Below are 20,416 nucleotides of genomic sequence, written 5' to 3' on the forward strand. Positions count from 1 at the left end.
GCTATACAATAGGCAATGTGGTTAAAGGAGTCTTGCCCTGATTACATTATTTCAGCGAGGCCAGCAGCAGCATAACGTGGTCAAAATTAAGTTGACTTGGTGCCCCAGTGCATTTATAGGCAACCGTAATGTGCCGTCTTAACACTTTACACAACTAAACAGACAAGCTGGTGCCCCTTTATTACTATAAGCTGCTATCATATTTTTAAGTCGAGTATTTATACTCGAACCTATTACATCTGAACCAAAATCTCTTAAACCAGCAGATTTGCTACAATGCATGTTGGGCACTCGAGCATGAAGCTTCCCCGGGTGCGCGCTTGTGCCGAGAGCTTCACACTTCAAAGGAATACTCTCCCCCGCCCCCCTCTGAGCAATGCCTCTTCTCTCACCCTTTCGCTATCTCCCCCGCCCTCCCACCTTCAGCCTCTTCCTCTGCAGCACACTCTATCCCCCCTCCCTACTCCTCACCTCAACATTTGGCTCTCACACCACAGGCTGCTGCTCCCCCGCCCACCCAGCAATGCCAAGAGCTATTCCCTCCCACTTACTGGCTCCCCTGCTCCCCCACCACGACCAGGAAAACACACACACACATTCACAGAGCAATTTTTTTTCTTTGTTTTAAACACTCACTGCTAACATCTTCAGTTATGTAATAAAGGTCATCAGTTCACTTCCTGGCAGGACCAACTCACACACCTGCTATTTAGTGCTAATTCTTTCACACACATGCACGCACGCACACACATACTCACGGCAAGATTTTTCTGTGTTTTAAATGCTCGCTGCTGACATCTTCAGTTATGTAATAAAGGTCATCAGTTCACATCCTGGCAGGACCAACTCACACACCTGCTATTTAGTGCTAATTCTTTCACACACATGCACGCACGCACACACATACTCACAGCAAGATTTTTCTGTGTTTTAAATGCTCGCTGCTGACATCTTCAGTTATGTAATAAAGGTCTTCAGTTCACATCCTTGCAGGACCAACTCACACATGTGCTATTTAGTGCTAATTCTTTCACACACATGCACGCATGCACACACACACTCACAGCAAGATTTTTCTGTGTTTTAAACACTCGCTGCTGACATCATCAGTTATGTAATAAAGGTCATCAGTTCACATCCTGGCAGGACCAACTCACACACGTGCTATTTAGTGCTAATTCTTTTACACACATGCACGCACGCACACACACACACATGCACACACAAGCACACACACACACATTCACCGCAAGATTTTTCTGTGTTTTGAACGCTTGCTGCTGACATCTTCAGTTATGTAATAAAGGTCTTCAGTTCACATCCTGGCAGGACCAACTCACACACATGCTATTTAGTGCTAATTCTTTCACACACATGCACGCACGCACACACATACTCACAGCAAGATTTTTCTGTGTTTTAAATGCTCGCTGCTGACATCATCAGTTATGTAATAAAGGTCATCAGTTCACATCCTGGCAGGACCAACTCACACACGTGCTATTTAGTGCTAATTCTTTCAAACACATGCACGCACGCACACACACACACATGCACACACACGCACACACACACACATTCACAGCAAGATTTTTCTGAGTTTTAAACGCTTGCTGCTGACATCTTCAGTTATGTAATAAAGGTCTTCAGTTCACCTCCTGGCAGGACCAACTCACACACATGCTATTTAGTGCTAATTCTTTCACACACATGCACGCACGCACACACACATTCACAGCAAGATTTTTCTGTGTTTTAAACGCTCGCTGCTGACATCTTCAGCTATGCAATCAAGGTCTTCAGTTCACATCCTGGCAGGACCAACTCACACACGTGCTATTTAGTGCTAATTCTTTCACACACATGAACACACGCACACACTCACAGCAAGATTTTTCTGTGTTTTAAACGCTCGCTGCTGACATCTTCAGTTATGTAATAAAGCTCATCAGTTCACATCCTGGCAGGACCAACTCACACACATGCTATTTAGTGCTAATTCTTTCACACACATACATGTACGCACACACACACATGCACACACACACACACATTCACAGCAAGATTATTCTGTGTTTTAAACGCTCGCTGCTGACATCTTCAGTTATGTAATAAAGGTCATCAGTTCACACACATGCACGCACGCACACACTCACAGCAAGATTTTTCTGTGTTTTAAACGCTCGCTGCTGACATCTTCAGTTATGTAATAAAGGTCATCAGTTCACATCCTGGCAGGACCAACTCACACATGTGCTTTTTAGTGCTAATTCTTTCACACACATGCACGCACGCACACACACACATTCACAGAAAGATTTTTCTGTGTTTTAAACGCTCGCTGCTGACATCTTCAGTTATGTAATAAAGGTCTTCAGTTCAAATCCTGGCAGGACCAACTCACACATGTGCTATTTAGTGCTAATTCTTTCACACACATGCACGCAATCACACACACTCACAGCAAGATTTTTCTGTGTTTTAAATGCTCGCTGCTGACATCTTCAGTTATGTAATAAAGGTCATCAGTTCACATCCTGGCAGGACCAACTCACACACGTGCTATTTAGTGCTAATTCTTTCACACACATGCACGCTCGCACACACATACACTCACAGCAAGATTTTTCTGTGTTTTGAACGCTCGCTGCTGACATCTTCAGTTATGTAATAAAGGTCATCAGTTCATATCCTGGCAGGACCAACTCACACACGTGCTATTTAGTGCTAATTCTTTGACACACATGCACGCACGCACACACGCACATTCACAGCAAGATTTTTCTGTGTTTTAAACGCTCGCTGCTGTCATCTTCAGTTATGTAATAAAGGTCTGCAGTTCACATCCTGGCAGGATCAACTCACACTTCCAGCTTCTAAGGTGGATGAATTGAGTACCATTACATTGGGTAATAGTAGTTCATTTTCATTGTGTTGTGAGTGCGCCAGCTGGCCAAAATAGACTGCCACGTTAACGCACGCGAGCCAGTGGTTCAACGGCTATGGCTAAGGGGGTGTCATGATTCTCTTTCCTTGCCTTTGCGACACGCAGATCTTTTGGCTAAGATCTGATTCTATCTCAAAAAATCCTGCCCCATTCCCGTGCACCAGCACTTCCTATGAGTGTGTTTTGTATACTTTGATGTGAGTGTTTAAAACCGTCTAATAATTTGTTCTACAAATATTGAATTCCTGAATATTGCGTTAATTTTATTTAGAAGACCTGTTTGTAGATTGTATAATTTTAGCTTGTTGTAGGAGTTTTCAGGATGTTAAAGTAAGAAAACCGATCTCCGCAAACCTCAGACACCTGTTGCATTAAAGCCGCTTTGAGCTCCTCTGCTCATAGCGGCTTTACGTTAACGTGCGCACTACTTTCCCTGGGTGCGGTCGCCTATTTAAACCGCACCCAGGCTTCCAGAAGACACTATGCCTTCCGTTTCGGCTGAAAGAACGATTGCGTCAGTGGTTTCCTGTTTTCAACTTACCTGACTTGGGAGATCAATCCGGAGAAAACTCCATTTCTGAGATTCTTCGTATCTTGATGCCTGACAAGAAGGAGAAAGACAAAGATAAGTGCAATTTGATTGTTTAGACTTCAGGCGCCCATCGCAAGAAAGCACATAACAATTTTTGGAACATTCCATTTCTTTTGAAGAAAGAATAAGACGACAACTGCATATTTAATTATTCTTATTTATTATTTAAAATTATAAATGTTTAGAAATAAGTGTGCAAGTCTTTGGAGATTAATGTTTTGAAACAAGGTTCAACACTTTGAGAATCAAGATAAGATTATTGAAACAGTATAAGGAAATATTGTGAAGTTTATTTTTGAAGTGATAATTTCAAGGATTCAGGTGATACAAATTAGGGTGTGTGCATAGGTAGTTGTTCATTTGTGTTTGCAACAGGTTTGGCACAATAGAACACAGAATCCAGAAATAAACATCGCAAGAAACCAATTGCAAGTAAGTCAAGGTGTTAAGAAGAGAGAGTCAAGTAAGAATGTGAGAATTTCCAAGAACATTTTGTAAAATAAAACTTCTTATTTTATAGTTCTCATGCAAAGTCACATCTCATCATATGAACACCTGACCAGATCATCTGACGACATCACTACATAATCAAGACAAAGAAATACTGGACGAGGGACAAGCCTAATCTGATCGCAGGTAGGAGTCTAAAAAGGTTCAAACACATAGTAGATAGAAGTTAACTGATTAGGAATACTGGAAGTAGAGGTTAGATTAGTAAACCCTAGCTACTTGTTGTTTCGCAGGTCGACAGCAAGAACCTCCTAATTCAACATCGTCCAGTACCGGCCCTCCTCCCAAATTTCTAGGTTTAATCTTTGCTGTATACTTTAAGATTCAGCAAGTTTATAGTTAGTAGTTTGGGAAGTTGGTCCCTTGCGTCTCTGCGAAATCTTCTACGTCTTCCCAGAGATTCCAGTAAAGTTCAAGGTAAGGGACGACGTAGTTTGAACTTGACAGGGGGATACATTTATCACTTTGTGTGCAGACTAATTACTGAGATTCATGCGCATCAGCAAAAATGGAGGCCTGCGGGTCGGCAATTCTCATCACATTCTCTGCCTCTCTCGTCATACCGTCACTGTAAATTGGCCGGAATGCGGCTCACACAAAGCCTCCCTTTACCTGGGGAATGCTTCTGAGGAGCACGCTGCCCACAGCAGAAATTTATTAACTCACTCTATCTGTCTATCCATCGCACTCACTCTATCGCCAACACTCTATCTAGCTTTCTATCTATCTATCCCCCTCCCTCTATCTATCTATCGCACTCACTCTATCGCATCCCCACAGCATCACTCAGCACCACCACAGCATCACTCAGGGGCACCACATCACTACTATGCGCTACCACAGCATCACTCGTCGCCACCACAACATCACTCAGCGCCACCACAGCATCACTCTGTGCAACCATTCAACAAGAACTGGTTCAAATATGTTCTCTCAATGTTTCAAGCTTTATTGCAAATGTCACAAAAAGATGTTAATATTTCACTTCTGTTCTTGGATTTTAGTCACAATAAAATACACTGAACATAATCTTCACAAAAGTTATTTACCAAAGTTTAAGCTATTGCCATTATAAATTACAATCACTTTTATTTAAGTAATAATTATTAAAAATAAATTAAAGCCATTGTTGACTAGTGTAACCAGGCGCTCTACAAAAGGTGTTATTATTATTATTATTAATATTTGTAATATCAATACATCTAAGTCACGTTAATACAATACATATTGCATTACAAATGCTATAGGAGTCACATTTGCGAAAGTTAAAACTATTGGCTTTGTAAATGACAAAGCTATTAATTTCGCTATTTTCAAAACCAACACATAAATAACAAATTTGTCCTTTACAATACCAATAGCTCAAACTTTCCTAATGCGAGACCTATTGCATTGCAAATGCTTGTTTTTTTCGCGAACTACTTTCATCCCCATATATTAATTACTTCTCATTTGGGAAACGGGTTGGGAAGAGATGGAATACGCTTTATTGCGCGGTTTTGCAAGTAGCATTTCCTTGCCATTCGTAGTTCGAGAAGACATTTGCTCTGCATGTAGTGGGAAGTGACACTGAATTTGCACTTGGTGTAGCACACCTGGCATCTTGTGGCAGGTTCGTGTCTATCTCCCATCATAAAAACTGACTACACCCTGTCACACGACCCCGGAGGCTCCGCTCCTTGCTAGAAACGCAACACCATAATCTGTTCAGTCCGTACTGCGGGCTGCTTTCTCGGCGAGCAGCACCACTCTGCTGCAACGTGGCGACCCAGCCCCTCATGCTTGGCCAATCCGAAGCCTTCTTACAGCCGAACCCACTCCTTTGACCGATCTGTTAACTGCCTCAGGATTGCTTCGTGCAGACAGCAAGGAGAAACTTTGGTGAACTTCTACACCCCTCCGGTCCGGTGGTGGAGACTGGAGAGTAGCTGCCAATGAACTGATGCCAGTCTGAGGCTTGGGCACAGACGCGGGTAGCAGGAGGGCAGCGTTTGCACTGTGCGAAGCGCGGACCCGGCTGAGATTGCCACACGCGCCAACTTTCTGTGATTTGTATTTTTCGAAGCCGGCGGATCTGGTCCTGAGCTGGGTGGGATCCGAGAGATGGGCTTCTGGTGCCTGCTGATGCTGCTCTGTGCCGGAGGGGTGCTGACTAAGCCCACCTATCGCAAGGACAGGATGCGCCCGGAGCTGGAGCTCAGTGACCTGCTGATCGATGACAACCAGAGCTTCCAGTATGACAACGAAGCGTTCCTGGGACGGGAGGAAGCCAAGAGCTTCGACCAGTTAACCCCGGAGGAGAGCAAGGATAAACTAGGGTAAGGACGCTCCTTGTGTGGACAGTCCCGCTTTAAATGCAAATATCAAACCCCACTCAGCCCGATATATCTGTAATAGCATGGGGGAGTGGCTGTCTGCTTTACACCCATGTGATGTCTAAAACTGGAGCCGGAGGTACCAGCAAGGGTGACTCCATGTCACCAGAACACTACTTTTCCAGTTCTAGGTTCTGTTCCTACAAAACATTTTCAGTTCTGTCAGTCCAGTGGGCTCAGCCGAACCCGACCACAACTGCGAATCCGACTATACGATGATTTCTTAAATGAAAACCCAGTACTGGGAAGGAGGTCTCTCTGTGACATGGGGCAATCTTATCACCAAGGGTGTAACAAAAACCCCTGTAGCTATTGGGGGCGGGGGCCACCTTTCAACCCTCGGCCAATGAATAACAGTGAGATATGTAAGACTCGGGGGACCCCTCATCGCATTCTGTAGGGGAGCCCCATTACTTTGCGTTAAGCCACCCTGAACATGAAGTTGTTCCTGAGCGCGACGAGTATGGTTTCCTTGGTGAAGGGGACGCAGGCTGGCACCGGCCTGGCTGCATTTCAGCTCGGGTCACAGCTGCCACTATCCACCCACCCACTGCTGTTTTTTTTTTTTTGCCAAGTAGAGTCCGTGCTGGGGCTTGCTGAACCGAGTTTATTATTCAAACAAAAAGCGCACCACAGGTGATCGCTAAAATAAAAAGTCCAGGGTAGGGTTCTTTGAAGCTGACCGCCCTGACATGACGGCGCCACAGGTGTGCGGGTCACCTCTGACCTGATGATGGAATTCGTTTTGCAGTGTGCTCGTGGAGTGGTATGCATTTTACAAAATGTGTCCAGGGGTCCTTGTCACGCTCTTCAAAACAATTTGGACAAGTGGATAAAAATATCACAGTCGGAGCCGTTTGGTGGTGCTGCCTTTCGGTTGGTCTTGTGAGTTGACCTGGGAGTGCGGAGGTGGGTATTTTTAGCTTTTCTTAGTGGTGGGCTCGGCCAGCGAGGAGCATCACGCAGTAAGATGATAACGTGGCAGAGGACACGACAGAGAGGCGAGGCAAAGAGGGAAGGCCTAGGAAATTACCTCAACTAGCCTTGGTGTGAGGGCGGTGCCCACCCATCGCCTCAAGTAGGCATGGTGTGAGGGCGGTGCCCGCCCATCATAAGCTCACAGTGTATGTATTAAGTCTCCGTGGTGTAAGGCCCCGTCTCCTGCCAGACAATGCACTGCTTTTTATAGATCGGGACGAGGGGCGCAGCATGCCAGCAATGTCTGCAACCTGATCACCTCTTGCCATGTACCTCTCGGAATGATGCCAATGTGCCATCACCCCTTTCATGGTTGTTTAACTGAAAGTTTCATACCTGGACCGTGGACGTCTATATACCCTCTCGTCCCATGTAAGACAAGACATTCCGAAATCAGACGTCATGATTTGAAATTTTAAAATCATGTTCCATTTTATTAACTACCTGAACTCTTCTATACTAAACGAATAAACCTAAACTGTAGACCAACCCCAAAAGGTTGCTTTGGTAAACAGAAGACGTTTTATAAGTATGAATATTTCCGTCCCTGGAGATGCTTGTACGCTTTGCAAGAGTTTTACTTATTACAGGGTTTGTAAAACTTGGATATAGTGTCCATAGTTTCGAAGATTTATACCAGAGCGATCCTGCATGTCAGGACACCTGGTGCCTCGTGTTTCTGGAAATCTAAAATCGGTTCATTGCATCTCAGGGAAAAAAGCATTTGCAATGCAATAGGTCTCGCATTATGAAAGTTTGAGCTATTGGTCTTGTAAATGACAATTTTTTTATTTATGTGTTGGTTTTGAAAGAAGCTAAATTAATAGCTTTGTCATTTACAATGCCAATAGTTATAACTTTCGCAAATGTGACACCTATAGCATTTGTAATGCACCATGTTTTGTATTTACGTGACTTAGATGTATTGATATTACAAATAACCACGGCTTTTAATTTTTTAAAATAATTAATACTTAAATTAAAGTGATTGTAATTTATAATGGCAATAGCTTAAACTTTTGTAAATAACTTTTGTGAAGATTATGTTTAGTGTATTTTATTGTGACGAAAATCCAAGAACAGAAGTGAAATATTAACATCTTTTTGTGACATTTGTAATAAAGCTTGAAACATTGAGAGAACATATTTGACCCAGTTGTTGTTGAATTGTTGCACAGATTGATGCTGTGATGGTGCAGAGTGATGTTGTGGTGGCGACGAGTGATGCTGTGGCGTTCAGTGATGCTGTGGTAGCGCATAGTGATGTTGTGGTGCCCCTGAGTGATGCTGTGGTGGCCGTGAGTGATGCTGTGGAGGTGCTGAGTGGTGTTGTGGTGGTGCTGAGTGGTGCTGTGGTGGTGCTGAGTGGTGCTGAGTGATAATGTGGTGGTGCTGAGTGGTGGTGCTGAGTGATGCTTTGGTGGTGCTGAGTGATGCTTTGGTGGTGCTGAGTGATGCTTTGGTGGTGCTGAGTGATGCTTTGGTGGTGCTGAGTGATGCTGTGGTGGTGCTGTGGTGGTGCTGTGGTGGTGCTGAGTGGTGCCGTGGTTGTGCTGAGTGGTGCCGTGGTTGTGCTGAGTGGTGCCGTGGTTGTGCTGAGTGGTGCCGTGGTTGTGCTGAGTGGTGCCGTGGTTGTGCTGAGTGGTGCCGTGGTTGTGCTGAGTGGTGCCGTGGTTGTGCTGAGTGGTGCCGTGGTTGTGCTGAGTGGTGCCGTGGTTGTGCTGAGTGGTGCCGTGGTTGTGCTGAGTGGTGCCGTGGTTGTGCTGAGTGGTGCCGTGGTTGTGCTGAGTGGTGCCGTGGTTGTGCTGAGTGGTGCCGTGGTTGTGCTGAGTGGTGCCGTGGTTGTGCTGAGTGGTGCCGTTGTGGTGCTGAGTGGTGCCGTGGTGGTGCTGAGTGGTGCTGTGGTGGTGCTGAGTGATGCTGTGGTGGTACTGAGTGATGCTGTGGTGGTACTGAGTGATGCTGTGGTGGTGCTGAGTGGTGCTGTGGTGGTGCTGAGTGGTGCTGTGGTGGGGGTGCTGTGGTGGTGCTGAGTGATGCTGTGGTGGTGCTGGATGATGCTGAGTGGTGCTGTGGTGGTGCTGAGTGGTGGTGCGGTGGTGCTGAGTGGTGGTGTGGTGGTGCTGAGTGATGGTGTGGTGGTGCTGAGTGGTGGTGTGGTGGTGCTGAGTGGTGGTGTGGTGGTGCTGAGTGATGCTGAGTGGTGCTGTGGTGTTGCTGAGTGATAATGTGGTGTTGCTGAGTGATAATGTGGTGGTGCTGAGTGGTGCCGTGGTGGTGCTGAGTGGTGCCCTTGTGGTGCTGAGTGGTGCCGTGGTGGTGCTGAGTGGTACTGTGGTGGTGCTGAGTGATCCTGTGGTGGTACTGAGTGATGCTGTGGTGGTGCTGTGGTGGTGCTGAGTGGTGCTGTGGTGGTGGTGCTGTGGTGGTGCTGAGTGATGCTGTGGTGGTGCTGGATGATGCTGAGTGGTGCTGTGGTGGTGCTGAGTGGTGGTGTGGTGGTGCTGAGTGGTGGTGTGGTGGTGCCGTTGTGGTGCTGAGTGGTGCCGTGGTGGTGCTGAGTGGTGCCGTGGTGGTGCTGAGTGATGCTGTGGTGGTACTGAGTGATGCTGTGGTGGTACTGAGTGATGCTGTGGTGGTGCTGAGTGGTGCTGTGGTGGTGCTGAGTGGTGCTGTGGTGGGGGTGCTGTGGTGGTGCTGAGTGATGCTGTGGTGGTGCTGGATGATGCTGAGTGGTGGTGTGGTGGTGCTGAGTGGTGGTGTGGTGGTGCTGAGTGGTGGTGTGGTGGTGCTGAGTGATGGTGTGGTGGTGCTGAGTGGTGGTGTGGTGGTGCTGAGTGGTGGTGTGGTGGTGCTGAGTGATGCTGAGTGATGCTGTGGTGGTGCTGTGGTGTTGCTGAGTGATAATGTGGTGTTGCTGAGTGATAATGTGGTGGTGCTGAGTGGTGCCGTGGTGGTGCTGAGTGGTGCCGTTGTGGTGCTGAGTGGTGCCGTGGTGGTGCTGAGTGGTACTGTGGTGGTGCTGAGTGATGCTGTGGTGGTACTGAGTGATGCTGTGGTGGTACTGAGTGATGCTGTGGTGGTGCTGTGGTGGTGCTGAGTGGTGCTGTGGTGGTGGTGCTGTGGTGGTGCTGAGTGATGCTGTGGTGGTGCTGGATGATGCTGAGTGGTGCTGTGGTGGTGCTGAGTGGTGGTGTGGTGGTGCTGAGTGGTGGTGTGGTGGTGCTGAGTGATGGTGTGGTGCTGAGTGGTGGTGTGGTGGTGCTGAGTGGTGGTGTGGTGGTGCTGAGTGATGCTGAGTGATGCTGTGGTGGTGCTGTGGTGGTGCTGAGTGATAATGTGGTGTTGCTGAGTGATAATGTGGTGGTGCTGAGTGGTGCTGTGGTGGTGCTGAGTGGTGCTGTGGTGGTGCCGAGTGATAATGTGGTGTTGCTCAGTGATAATGTGGTGGTGCTGAGTAATAATGTGGTGGTGCTGAGTGATAATGTGGTGGTGCTGAGTGATAATGTGGTGGTGCTGAGTGATAATGTGGTGGTGCTGAGTGATAATGTGGTGGTGCTGAGTGATAATGTGGTGGTGCTGAGTGATAATGTGGTGGTGCTGAGTGATACTGGGGTGGTGCTGAGTGATACTGGGGTGGTACTGAGTGATGAGGGTGTGTGGGGTGTGAGGGGTGAGGGTGAGTGAGGGTTGTGAGGGTGAGTGAGGGTGAGGGGTGTGAGGGTGAGGGGGTGTGAGGGAGGGTGAGGCGGTGTGTGAGGGTGTGGGGGTGTGAGGGGGTGGGGGAGTGTGGGGGTGTGAGGGTGTGGGGGTGTGAGGGTGAGGGGGTGTGAGGAAGGGTGAGGGGATGTGAGGGTGAGGGGATGTGAGGGTGAGGGCTTGTGAGGATGAGGGGGTGAGAGGGTGTGTGAGGGTAAGAGGGTGTGAGGGTAAATGATGGTGAGAGGGTGGGTGAGGGTGAGTGGGTGAGAGGGGTGTGAGGGTGAGTGAGTGTAAGGGGGTGAGGGGATGTGAGGGCGAGGAGGTGTGAGGGTGAGGGGGGTGAGGGGGATGTGAGGGCGAGGAGGTGTGAGGGTGAGGGGTGTGAGGGTGAAGATGAGGGGGTGAGAGGGTGTGAGGGTGAGAGGGTAAGAGGGTGTATGAGGGTGAGATGGTGTGTGAGGGTGAGAGGGTGGGTGAGGGGTGAGAGGTTGTGTGAGGGTGAGTGGGTGTGTGAGGGTTCAGAGGTTGTGTGAGGGTGAGAGGGGGTGTGAGGGTGAGGGGGTGAGAGTGTGTGTGAGGGTGAGAGGGTGAGAGAGGGTGAGGGTGTGTGAGGGTTGAGGGTGTGTGAGGGTGAGGGTAAGGGTGAGGGGGTGTGAGGGTAAGGGTGAGGGGGTGTGAGGGTGAGGGGGTGAGAGGGTGTGTGAGTGAGAGGGTAAGATGGTGTATGAGGGTGAGAGGGTGTGTGAGGGTGAGAGGGTAAGTGAGGGTGAGAGGGTGAGAGGTTGTGTGAAGGTGAGTGGGTTTGTGAGGGGTGAGAGGTTGTGTGAGGGTGAGAGGGGGTGTGAGGGTGAGAGGGGGTGAGTGTGTGAGGGTGAGAGAGGGTGAGGGGGTGAGGGGGTGTGAGGGTAAGGGTGAGGGGGTGTGGCAGAGGCAGAGAACAGGACCAGTATAGTGAGCAGATGCAAATATAAAGTGGAGAGGGCAGGCTGGGAGGCAGAATCAAATGAGTTGTGATACCCTTACTGCCATTCAAGTGTCATTTTTTTTTGCTTTGTTAGGGAGAATGGAGAGTAGATGCAGACATTAAAATCCAGAGATTATAGTTCGAATCCAATTGCAAGGATTTGGCTCTATTTTCTGCTACAAACACAGCACTAAGTAAAAGGTCACATACAAGTATTACGTTATATAAATAAACAAGGGTGAGTAAGACGACAGGAGGAGGAGCAGAAGAGACGCAACGATCGAGGCATGATGAAAGGACGGGTAACTAGAGATGATTGCCTGCCACCTTGTTTATTAAGTAATTGCCTCATGCATGTCCCGTGACTTCGTCCTGCCTGCAGCCCTTTATATAAACAATGCTAAAGAAGACGACATGGGATGGGGCAGGAGAGATGCAAGATCGGGGCAAGATGCAACTCGTAAATAAAAATTGAAAAATGTTTTCTCTCCATCCGGCTGTGAGCACTGTTACTTATGGCACTTACATGAGAAGAAACCTCCACCTTCACAGTAGAGTGTGTGAGGAACTGGATTCAGCTTGCAGGACTTTGCATGCACGCAACATGACAACGCGACCGGGACATTATGAATACATTTTTAAGTCTAAATAACCACAAACAAGCCCATTGCCGCCTCTCCCCCCCCCTCCCCCAAAAAAAAGAACAGCACGATCTGAGTGTGATAGTATAAAGAAACAGTCCTACCTGGTCCCAGTCCTGGCTCCTTGCCAAGTGTGCACAGTTTCCTGATGGCCGCACAGCATGGCGGGAACTGTGGTTTTCCTTTGCAAGTAAAAGCCGCGTTAGATGCCGCCGAAGGACAGGGTTGTAATCAGTGGCAGTGGCTAAGGCGCGTAGTCCTTTGCTCTTACTTTAGTAGCCGTTAGTATTACCCGCTCTGCCAGAAGTGTTACCAGATAAGATTGGCTGCCATGTTTATTTGTTTAATTAATAAACGCCTAATGTACGTTCGTCCTGCCTGCAGATAGTTATGTAAATCACATAGATTACGAGGTCTCCGAGAATGGCAAAGGGTAAAGAGGTGACAACAGCGAAGTATATTATATCCCGCTCCACCAAAAGTTTAACCAGAGATGAATGCTGCCATGTTCTTTAGTAATTAATTGTCTCATGCACATCCCGTCCTGCCTGCAGCCTATTAAATAAATTAAGATTCCTGGCAAATGATATGGTGAGTAACTCATCAGGCAGCGCAGTACACTAGTTGCGGTGCTCGGGCACTTAAAGCTGCGTGTGACCGCCGACTCAGTGTTGCTCGCTGGTGTGTTGTAGAAATAAAACAAGAATGGACAGGAAAGGAGACGCAAGAGAGGGTAAGGGCTGCCTCTTGAAACAAGTAGAAGAAAATAAAGCGTCCGCTCTTTATTCTCCTGGGAGCTGGATCAGAAGAGTCGGAGAGATAGACGGCGCTTGAAAGGTGCTGAGCGCTGCGATCTGCCAGACTTATTTTTTGGAGCAAAAAAGATAAAGAGTGCTAATGTGCTAATCAGCTCCATTTACATTCTGCCATACAAATAACCTTCTCAGTTCTCGAACTCGTACTGCGCTGCTCCGAGTCCGAGCCCAAAACACGAGACAGGGAACAGTTAGTTCATCAATTTCCAAACCTATATTTGTGTAAACAAAACAAAAAAGAGAACCAGCCTAATGTAGGCATAGGCATGAGGCATCTGTTTCTAGATGGCAAACCCCATTTGAATACTAAACCGAAATAAAAAATGCTTTCAAAAGCGCACAAAAGCTTTTTGTGAAAATGGGGCAGTTTAGCAGTAAATGGCAGTGACGTTGCACACAAGAGAGAGCAAGAAATCAAATAACAAGCATTAGCAAAGCAACCAATCAAGCGGAAAACGAAAGCCGTGGAAAACTAGATGTGCCGGCCGGCCGGCCAGCAGTGAATAATTAGGGGAGAGAGAGGGGAGGTGCTGGGGAACAGATGGCCGTGAAGCAGGGGGCGGAGCAGCGGAACCCTTTGAAGTCACGGCCTGCGGCCGTGAATAAGTGACGGCGGGGGGCGGGGCAGCGAATGCCTTTGATGTGATGCTGCTGGCAGGGGGAAGCTCGTGCACGAGGAGCTTGTCACGTGACTCGCTTCTCGGGAACTGTTGAGAATCCGGATCGTAAAAAGTCAGCTTTGTGGATGGACGGCATTAGGTCTCTCTCTTCGCGAGACCTAATAAAAGCATTAGTCAGAAAGCACTATCCAGCGGGAAGTAGCTCAAATAAGGAGTCGATTTCACCCATTCTTTGCCTTCTAACTCCATGTTTCCCATCAAGTCCTTTTCTGTTAAATAATTATAAGGTGTATTCGGCCTTTTTGTTTAATTGAAGCAAATCAAAGACCATAATTCCTAGGCTACATTAGCTTTTAAAACGAAAGCCCACCAGTGGATTACTGCCACTGAACAGTAGGTGGAATCAAAAGTGTCCCACTCACACTGAACATTACACCAGGCTTCTGGACTTGGTTATCTCGGGTACCGGAAATCAGAGTGGGGAATGGACCACTTGTAACTACGGTTCCAGGGGTTTTGTCTTTTATTAATAAAGAACCCTCATACACGCACGTAGGTGGAAGGTGGTATATCTTGATTCTCCGCCAAATACAATCCGTTAGTGCATTATCACTGGGTCTTTTTTGTTGTATGCTTACTTCTAGCCAGAGGTAACCACTGGATACATACCGACCTTAAATGGGTGTCCTCATACCTGTCTAACAAGCAACAGATGGCTCTCCACCCTCCTTTTAAGTGTAAACCCAGAGTCCTTAACTGCGGTGGCCCACAAGGCTCCATATGGCCAGAGACTGCCTGAAACCCCACCCACCCTTTTCCTTAACAAACATTATTAAAATTACATGAGAGCGATTCCTTTGGAGGCGGGGGTCGTACAACCCCAGGCTGTATTTATTAAAACATGAACAGAAAACAAAATTGAAATAAACAATATTTACACAATTATGCAGAAAACGTTCCATGACATTTGTTTACAATTGATATATACATGTATCAGATGGCTAACCTTTACATAATTCTAGTATAAGGAATTTCCTATCCGAATCTAACATATGAACCATAATCATACAGTAATTACTTTTCTGCGTATCCTATTTGGGCATACGGCAAGGTCACTAACTGGTGTCAGATCCTTATCAATTAACCACGTCCTCCAGTCGGAGTGCACATGCACAGAGGGCCCGTTTACCGTGAGGGTACTTCCCCCCCCCCCATTACCCCCGTACGCTGTATTAACTCCATTAAAGGGGGCCCTTGCATCTCTGCGCCATTTACTGACGTCATTGTGCACGTGCGGGGTGGCCAACCAGCCTAGAGAAAGCGTGACTCCCCCCTCCCCCGCACCCATCTAGCCAACCGGCTTTAACTGCCCCTGGAGTTTTAGGAGAGACCACTTGTCCCTCCCCTTTGGTGACCCCATTCAAGAATGGCGCCGCCCTCTAAGGACCTTACATTTACTGCTCACCAATCATGACCTTACCGCCATAGGCCAGCGTAGTTGACCGACTATCTGGCCCCCCGCTACCCTCCTACACTGAAAGGTCATGTCCTGTGCTTAAAACTCACTAGCCATGCCATTATATTTTCTAACAGAATTTCATTCCCTACCCTAGTCAGGTGAACCCCGTCTTTTAAGAAGCACGGCTCCCCCCTGATACACCCATGTGCGGTCGTCTGTAGCTGAGGAGACCTAAACAATTTCTCTATTTTATTGTTGATCCTCCTTACCGAGTGACTCAATGCTTTTACAGAATCTCCCCCCTCCATTTAAATCTGGGTACCATCTGAGACCAACTATGATGCAGCCCTGGCAAGCCTTAGCTAACCACCCTACTTCAGAGATTATGTCTTCCATCAAGCCTCTTCTACCCAGATTTACCAGATCGTTCCCACCCAAGTGTAGGATAACTATACTGGGTGGAGGCCCATGTTTACCCAAAAGATCCGTAACGAAACCCCTGAACTGACTAAGGCAGAGACCCCCTTTTCCATGGAAAGATACCCTAAAACCGACCTGCTCGGCTCTGTGTCTGTAATTACCTGAAAGAAAACAGCATGCAAACGTTTTACATACGAGTGACCAATGACCCAAACAACTTGTGCTCCTGCTTCCACAGAGAGCGGGTGGGGGCCTGTGTGCACTCCATACTTGCGGCGGGGCAGATGCCGGCCCTGCTTTTCTCTTCTTCCCCTAATGCGTGTTAACATGTTTCTGCATCCAGTAGCCCAGCATTTAAATCAAAAGGGGCTGAAAGTCTACATGGTGCGCCGATGACACACAGTTGGTCTTACGGTTGTCTAAGAAATCCTCACATATTTTGGTTTAGAATGACCCTGTTCTTAAACTAACCTGATGAAATGGGCTTCTGCCCGGATTATCCTTCAGCTGTTTGAAATTTAGACATTTTCTTAGACTCTAATTTATCCCTTGAAATGCAGGTGTCCAAACTGGCTAATACAGTGTGTTGATAAGAATCTTCATGTGCCTATCATTCCTGCTGCAGTCCAATCTCAGTTGACAAGGAGTCAACCAAAACAAGTGGGGTAGCACACTGCCTGGTATAAGAAGAGCACACAATTGCATTTGTGGTAAATGCAGTAGTTGATAACAATCACTGGTTTCTCCACTGTTCGTGCAGCTAGTGTGAGTAGCTCCTTTGAGCTATTGGGCTGACAAGTCAGTTGGGATGAACCTGCACTCTGGGAGTGTTATAGAAAGCTGAAAAGACTGTGAGCAGCATTGCAAGCACCTTCACATTTAACTTGTTACCCTCTACTGCAAAAAAGGACAAATATCCTATGTTGGAAATTGGGCTACTGGTTGAGTGGGTGAAACCCTACTAAAGCAGCAACCACAATCTTTGTCAGGGTGAAACACAAGCAACCCCCACATTAACCTGTGCTTAACCCTCTGGTAGCTTGCGAAAAAGCAGCCAGGCTTAAATGAGAGGCAATATGTATTTATGCAGGTTACTGAGATGGGTGGATCAGTCTAGGTTTCACGCTACAGTGGTCAGGGCCCGATATTGATAGGGGCACGCGCCTCACAAATGGCTGCACCCAAGAGAAATTGGGAATACAATAACTTGAGTTGTGGGTGGAGGTGTGTGCCTTCTTATTAGATGTCGTGAGAGTAATAATTTCCAAAACTCATGTTTTCATGTTGACATGGTGTTGTCCTTTTTAATAATTAGTTCCAAATGTGAACTCACACAAGACAAAACAGCCGACACATGGCTAACTGGCAACTGGGTAAAGCACATATTGGCTGGTTTGTCTTGTGTGACTTCACGTTTGGTACGAGTTATTAAAAAGGACAACACGTGTCAACATGAAAATATGAGGTTTGGAAATGTTTACTCTCACGACATCTAATAAGAAGGCACAGACCTCCACCCAAAACTTAAATGTATTTATGCCGACTGCAAACAGTAATAAGGTGAAAACAGAACACAGGAAAAATCCCACATCAGTTTAGAAAATTAGAGTAACATTTAATACATTATTTGAGAGCAAAATGACAAAATTCCAATCAGTAGAACCTGAGATATTCAATTTTAAAGATGTTAGTGAAAACTGTGCTTAGAAGCACAAAGCCCGAACTCTGGTTATCTGGTCAAGCCGGACCTGGACAAAGTCATTAATTCAGGCCAAGCACAATAGAGAGTTGGCCAGACACAGGGACACATTTAGGACCAGTTAACAAAGTACATTAAATCCTGTTTTGTGGAGGATTGCAGGACTCCACTTCAATGATGCATCTCACAGCAGCAGTTCATAAGAAGCTGTTGTGGTGAGGTTCTGCATTGGGGATGCGTCACGCAGCAGCAGTTCTTATGCATCTGTAAGGAGATGCGTCCGTTCTGCTCACAGTGACACAGCTGGGGTGTCAAAGCACCTTCTGGCCCACTTCCAAGGGTCTAAGACTGGAATGGCACCACTTGGAGGGGGGTAGGACTCAAAGCAGGCAGTCCAGGTGCTGAGTTCTAGATGGTTAGAGCCTTTTCTGTCCCTTAAGCTCTGATCAAGAGGTCAGTCAACTTGCCCTTGGAGCCAATTTGTTGGTCCTGGGTTCAAGATGCAGTTTCAGCTCTTCTCACACAGGCAGCAGAGTAGAAGTCCTTCTTACAGAGCATCACTGCAGTCCTTTTGAGTCTTATAGAGTCCAGTGGTACACTGAATAGTTTGGTCTGAGAATCCACTATTTATACCTGGTGCTCAGTGTAAAATAGGAGATGTTTCTAGAGAATTCCCTTTGAAGTCCTTGAATTTCCCTAGCTCCAAGCTGGATACATGAACAATGCAGTGGCAACAACTCCATTGTGTGAAGGCAGGGCATAGCCCATTCAATTTAAGTGGTGCTGTTCCCAGCTCTGCCTCCCTGTCGTGCCAGTTGATGACACATCCAGGTACACCTACTCCCTTTAGTGCTTGGCTGACTGGAAAGAACAAGCAAGGTTCAACTGCCAATTACACCCATTCATATGACCCAGGAACAGGCTGTACTGCTGCAGGCAGAAAATGCCAACTTTCTAAAAGTATGAAGTACATAGGTGGAGATGCACACCTCATAGTCTTTGTTTTAATCCTTGTTTTAAACCTTTCTTTTCACCATGTAAATTTTGACGGCGTGCAATACCTGCTTCGCGCTTCGTCTCATTGCGCTGCAATTTTTACAAATCCACGACGGAACCCTGTTACCGACTTTTTCGTCTCAAAAGAGATTGCACCCAGGATAATATTAAGAGCACAGGAATATCAAGCAAGGACATGATTAAAGCAAGGCTGGGGATGGTAAAAAGTAACTGGAGCAGGGTTTCCTTCCATGTTCGATTACCAGGCAACAAGGAGCACTTTTATAAATACAGTCACGAAGATTTAGCAAAACTATGAACTGTTTGTGAAAAATGGGCTCCGTGAAGTTAATGGGAATGAGCACAATAAATGGGAATATTCATATGAAAATGTACGTGGAGGGGTTTGGAACATGTAGCATTCTGGGAGTAGTAGTGGCACCGTTTTTTAAGTAATTGAAAAAAGGCAGTTCAGCGAGTCCGTTGTTAATGTCAGTTTAAAACCTTGGGGAACACAGGTGCTGATAATTATTTGGTGATGTCGAATATGGACAGGAACACAGATAAGAACGCTTTTGCATTCACAGATTTAACATGCACATAAATGGATGTCAAGCTTTTTTTTTCCGTCAGGAAATGAAAAGATGGAATATTTTACTTTAAAAGACCGGGGTGATTAACAGACTATGGTGAGCATAGAGTTGTTTATATTTGTACTTGTGTAGTAAAAGCTTACAGTTTGAGTTAGCAGACAGAAAGAGAGGACTGATTAGTGTATGAAATGCTGGATTTTATTTTCGAGATGGAGAGGAAGCAAATGGGGGATGCACTATGTTGGTGACTCTTAAGCTCGGGTTGATTTATTGTGCACATGGTTTGGAGAATATGACAAACATACGATTGAGGTTTTTTAACTGAGTCTTGCTGTTGTTTTTAATGTAAAGAAATTATTGAATAGAATTAATGGGCTAAAACGTATATTTGTATTTACAGACTCCTCTGAGGAAGGGAATGTACTTCCTTAAATACATTAGGCCGTTATAATAAACGTCGTGGTATGAGAAACCCACTTTAGACCCCTGTGCTTTTGTGAAAAACCAGAGTTAAGACACAGATTGGATAAAATGAATTAAATATAAGTCAAGAGTGGATTAAACTAAATGGTTAAACAAAGAAGAATAAAAGAGAGTAAAGAAATTGATTCATTGGATTCAAATCAAAGTCAGGGCTGTGCAGCCTGGTGGAATCGGTAACAGGGTTCCGTCGTGGATTTGTAAACTTTCTAAAAGTGGCGTTTTCAGAATTGTGACTTAAAATCTGACTTTACCATTTAAGAGGATTTGGAATTACAATTCTTTAGACCCCAAACTTGAGATTCCTATCAGCTCCCAATTGAAAGTTACAACTTATTAAATGGAATAAGGGAACCCAAAGTTACCCTATTGGAGAGGTAGGCCTCACAGTAGTGAAAAACAAATTTAGGAGTTTTTCACTACCAGGACATGTAAAACCTAAAAAGTACATGTCCACTTTTTAAATACACCGAACTCTGCCCTCTGGGCTAGGTAGGTCCTACTCTAGGGAGTGACTTATATGTAATAAAAAGGGAGGTTAGGGCCTAGCAAGACGTTTATCTTTCAAGGTTGAAATGACTATTTAAAACTGCAAAAAGAGGCTGCCATGGTAGGCCTGAAACAA

At 46.3% G+C, this 20,416-nt stretch overlaps 1 protein-coding gene across 1 annotated transcript in view; it reads left to right on the forward strand.

The window, feature by feature from the left end:
• The first annotated feature begins 5,900 nt into the window (after positions 1–5,900).
• Positions 5,901–20,416, forward strand: part of RCN1 (reticulocalbin 1) — a 240,320-nt gene continuing 225,804 nt past the window's right edge. Inside the window, exon 1 of the mRNA XM_078680842.1 lies at positions 5,901–6,367. Coding sequence (XP_078536968.1) covers positions 6,153–6,367 — 215 coding nt within the window. The 5' untranslated portion in view covers positions 5,901–6,152. The remainder of the gene's footprint in view (positions 6,368–20,416) is intronic.

Source organism: Lissotriton helveticus, chromosome 3_1, assembly GCF_964261635.1.
Source record: "Lissotriton helveticus chromosome 3_1, aLisHel1.1, whole genome shotgun sequence".
Lineage (NCBI taxonomy): Eukaryota > Metazoa > Chordata > Amphibia > Caudata > Salamandridae > Lissotriton > Lissotriton helveticus.